This window comes from Eimeria mitis, genomic scaffold, assembly GCF_000499745.2.
Source record: "Eimeria mitis Houghton genomic scaffold, Emh_scaff8790, whole genome shotgun sequence".
NCBI classification, from domain to species: Eukaryota; Apicomplexa; class Conoidasida; order Eucoccidiorida; family Eimeriidae; genus Eimeria; species Eimeria mitis.
The window spans coordinates 662-1725 of record NW_013576466.1 but is presented as its reverse complement, the minus strand read 5'-3'; the positions used below and the strand labels follow the sequence as shown (position 1 = coordinate 1725).

The 1064-nt window shown below is 55.3% G+C and overlaps 1 protein-coding gene across 1 annotated transcript in view; it reads left to right on the top strand.

Annotated features, from left to right (window-relative positions):
* Positions 1-146: 146 nt before the first annotated feature.
* EMH_0095870 (uncharacterized protein) overlaps positions 147-1064 on the top strand; it is a gene marked incomplete at both ends in the record, with an annotated part of 1200 nt that continues 282 nt past the window's right edge. The window contains one exon of the mRNA XM_013502301.1: positions 147-1001. Coding sequence (XP_013357755.1) covers positions 147-1001 — 855 coding nt within the window. The remainder of the gene's footprint in view (positions 1002-1064) is intronic.

Sequence of the window (1064 nt, the reverse complement as noted above, 5' to 3'; positions counted from 1 at the left end):
CCAGCAGAGTGGATAGAGATCCCCATAGAGACGAAGCTACTGTAGCTCAGTTACTTTCTTTTGACTCTATTGATGCTGCTGCTTGGCTTGGGGTTGCTGCAGCAGCAGACCTTCTTGCTGCTGCTGTAGATAAAGTATATGCGGGGATGCAGCAGGCGGTGCTGACGGAGGGCCCCTCAGCAGCAACAGAAGAAAACTGCTCCTTTAAGCTGGGGCTGAGGCAGCAGGATTTCGAGGCTTTTGCTGCTGCTGCTGCAGCAGCAGCAGGAGCAGCAGGAGCAGCAGGAGCAGCAGCAGCAGAAGCAGCAATACCCAATTGTAAACCTGGCGGGTTGCTGCTGCAGTGTGCTAAAGAGCTGCAGCAGCTATCCTCACCCAAGGCGGATATGTTGCTGCAGCTGCTGCAGCAGCAGGTCATCGCAGCAGCACCAACACAACAGCAGCAAGGTCACCGTATGCTGCGTCTGCTGAAGCAGCCAGGTGTATGGTTGCTGCTGCAGCGGCTACTGGGTGGTGGGGGTGCAGCACGCCTAGAGGAGGAGCAGCAGCAGCAGTATTACGATAGAGAGATGGAAACAATAACAATAAAAAACTACAAAGAGCAACCTTATAATAAAATGAAACAACACCCCCACACCATACGATCAGAGATGCTGCGCTTCAGCAGCATCTATCTAGACCTGCTGCCTACAGAAGCATACTGGCATTCACTGCAGCAAGGCTGCTTCTATGCTTATCTAGGGTTAGCTGATACCTTGGGTTCTGTCTTTGTTAGAGCTGCACACTGGGAGCCACAAACACTGCAGCATCTCGTTGCTGCTGCTGATGCTGCTGCTGCTTCGGCTGCTGCTGGAGCTGCTGCAGCACGAGCAATCAGCGGAGCCTTGCCCCGCCATCATACACACCATAGAACGCGAGACAGCCACCATCAACACCTGCTGCAGCAGCAGCAGCAGCAGCAGCAGCAGCATCGGCTGCAGCAGCAGCAGCAGCAGCAGCGGGTGCAGGGGCACAGGCAGCACCCGTCGACTTCGTTCCTGCAGCAAGCACCAGCAGCAGACCCA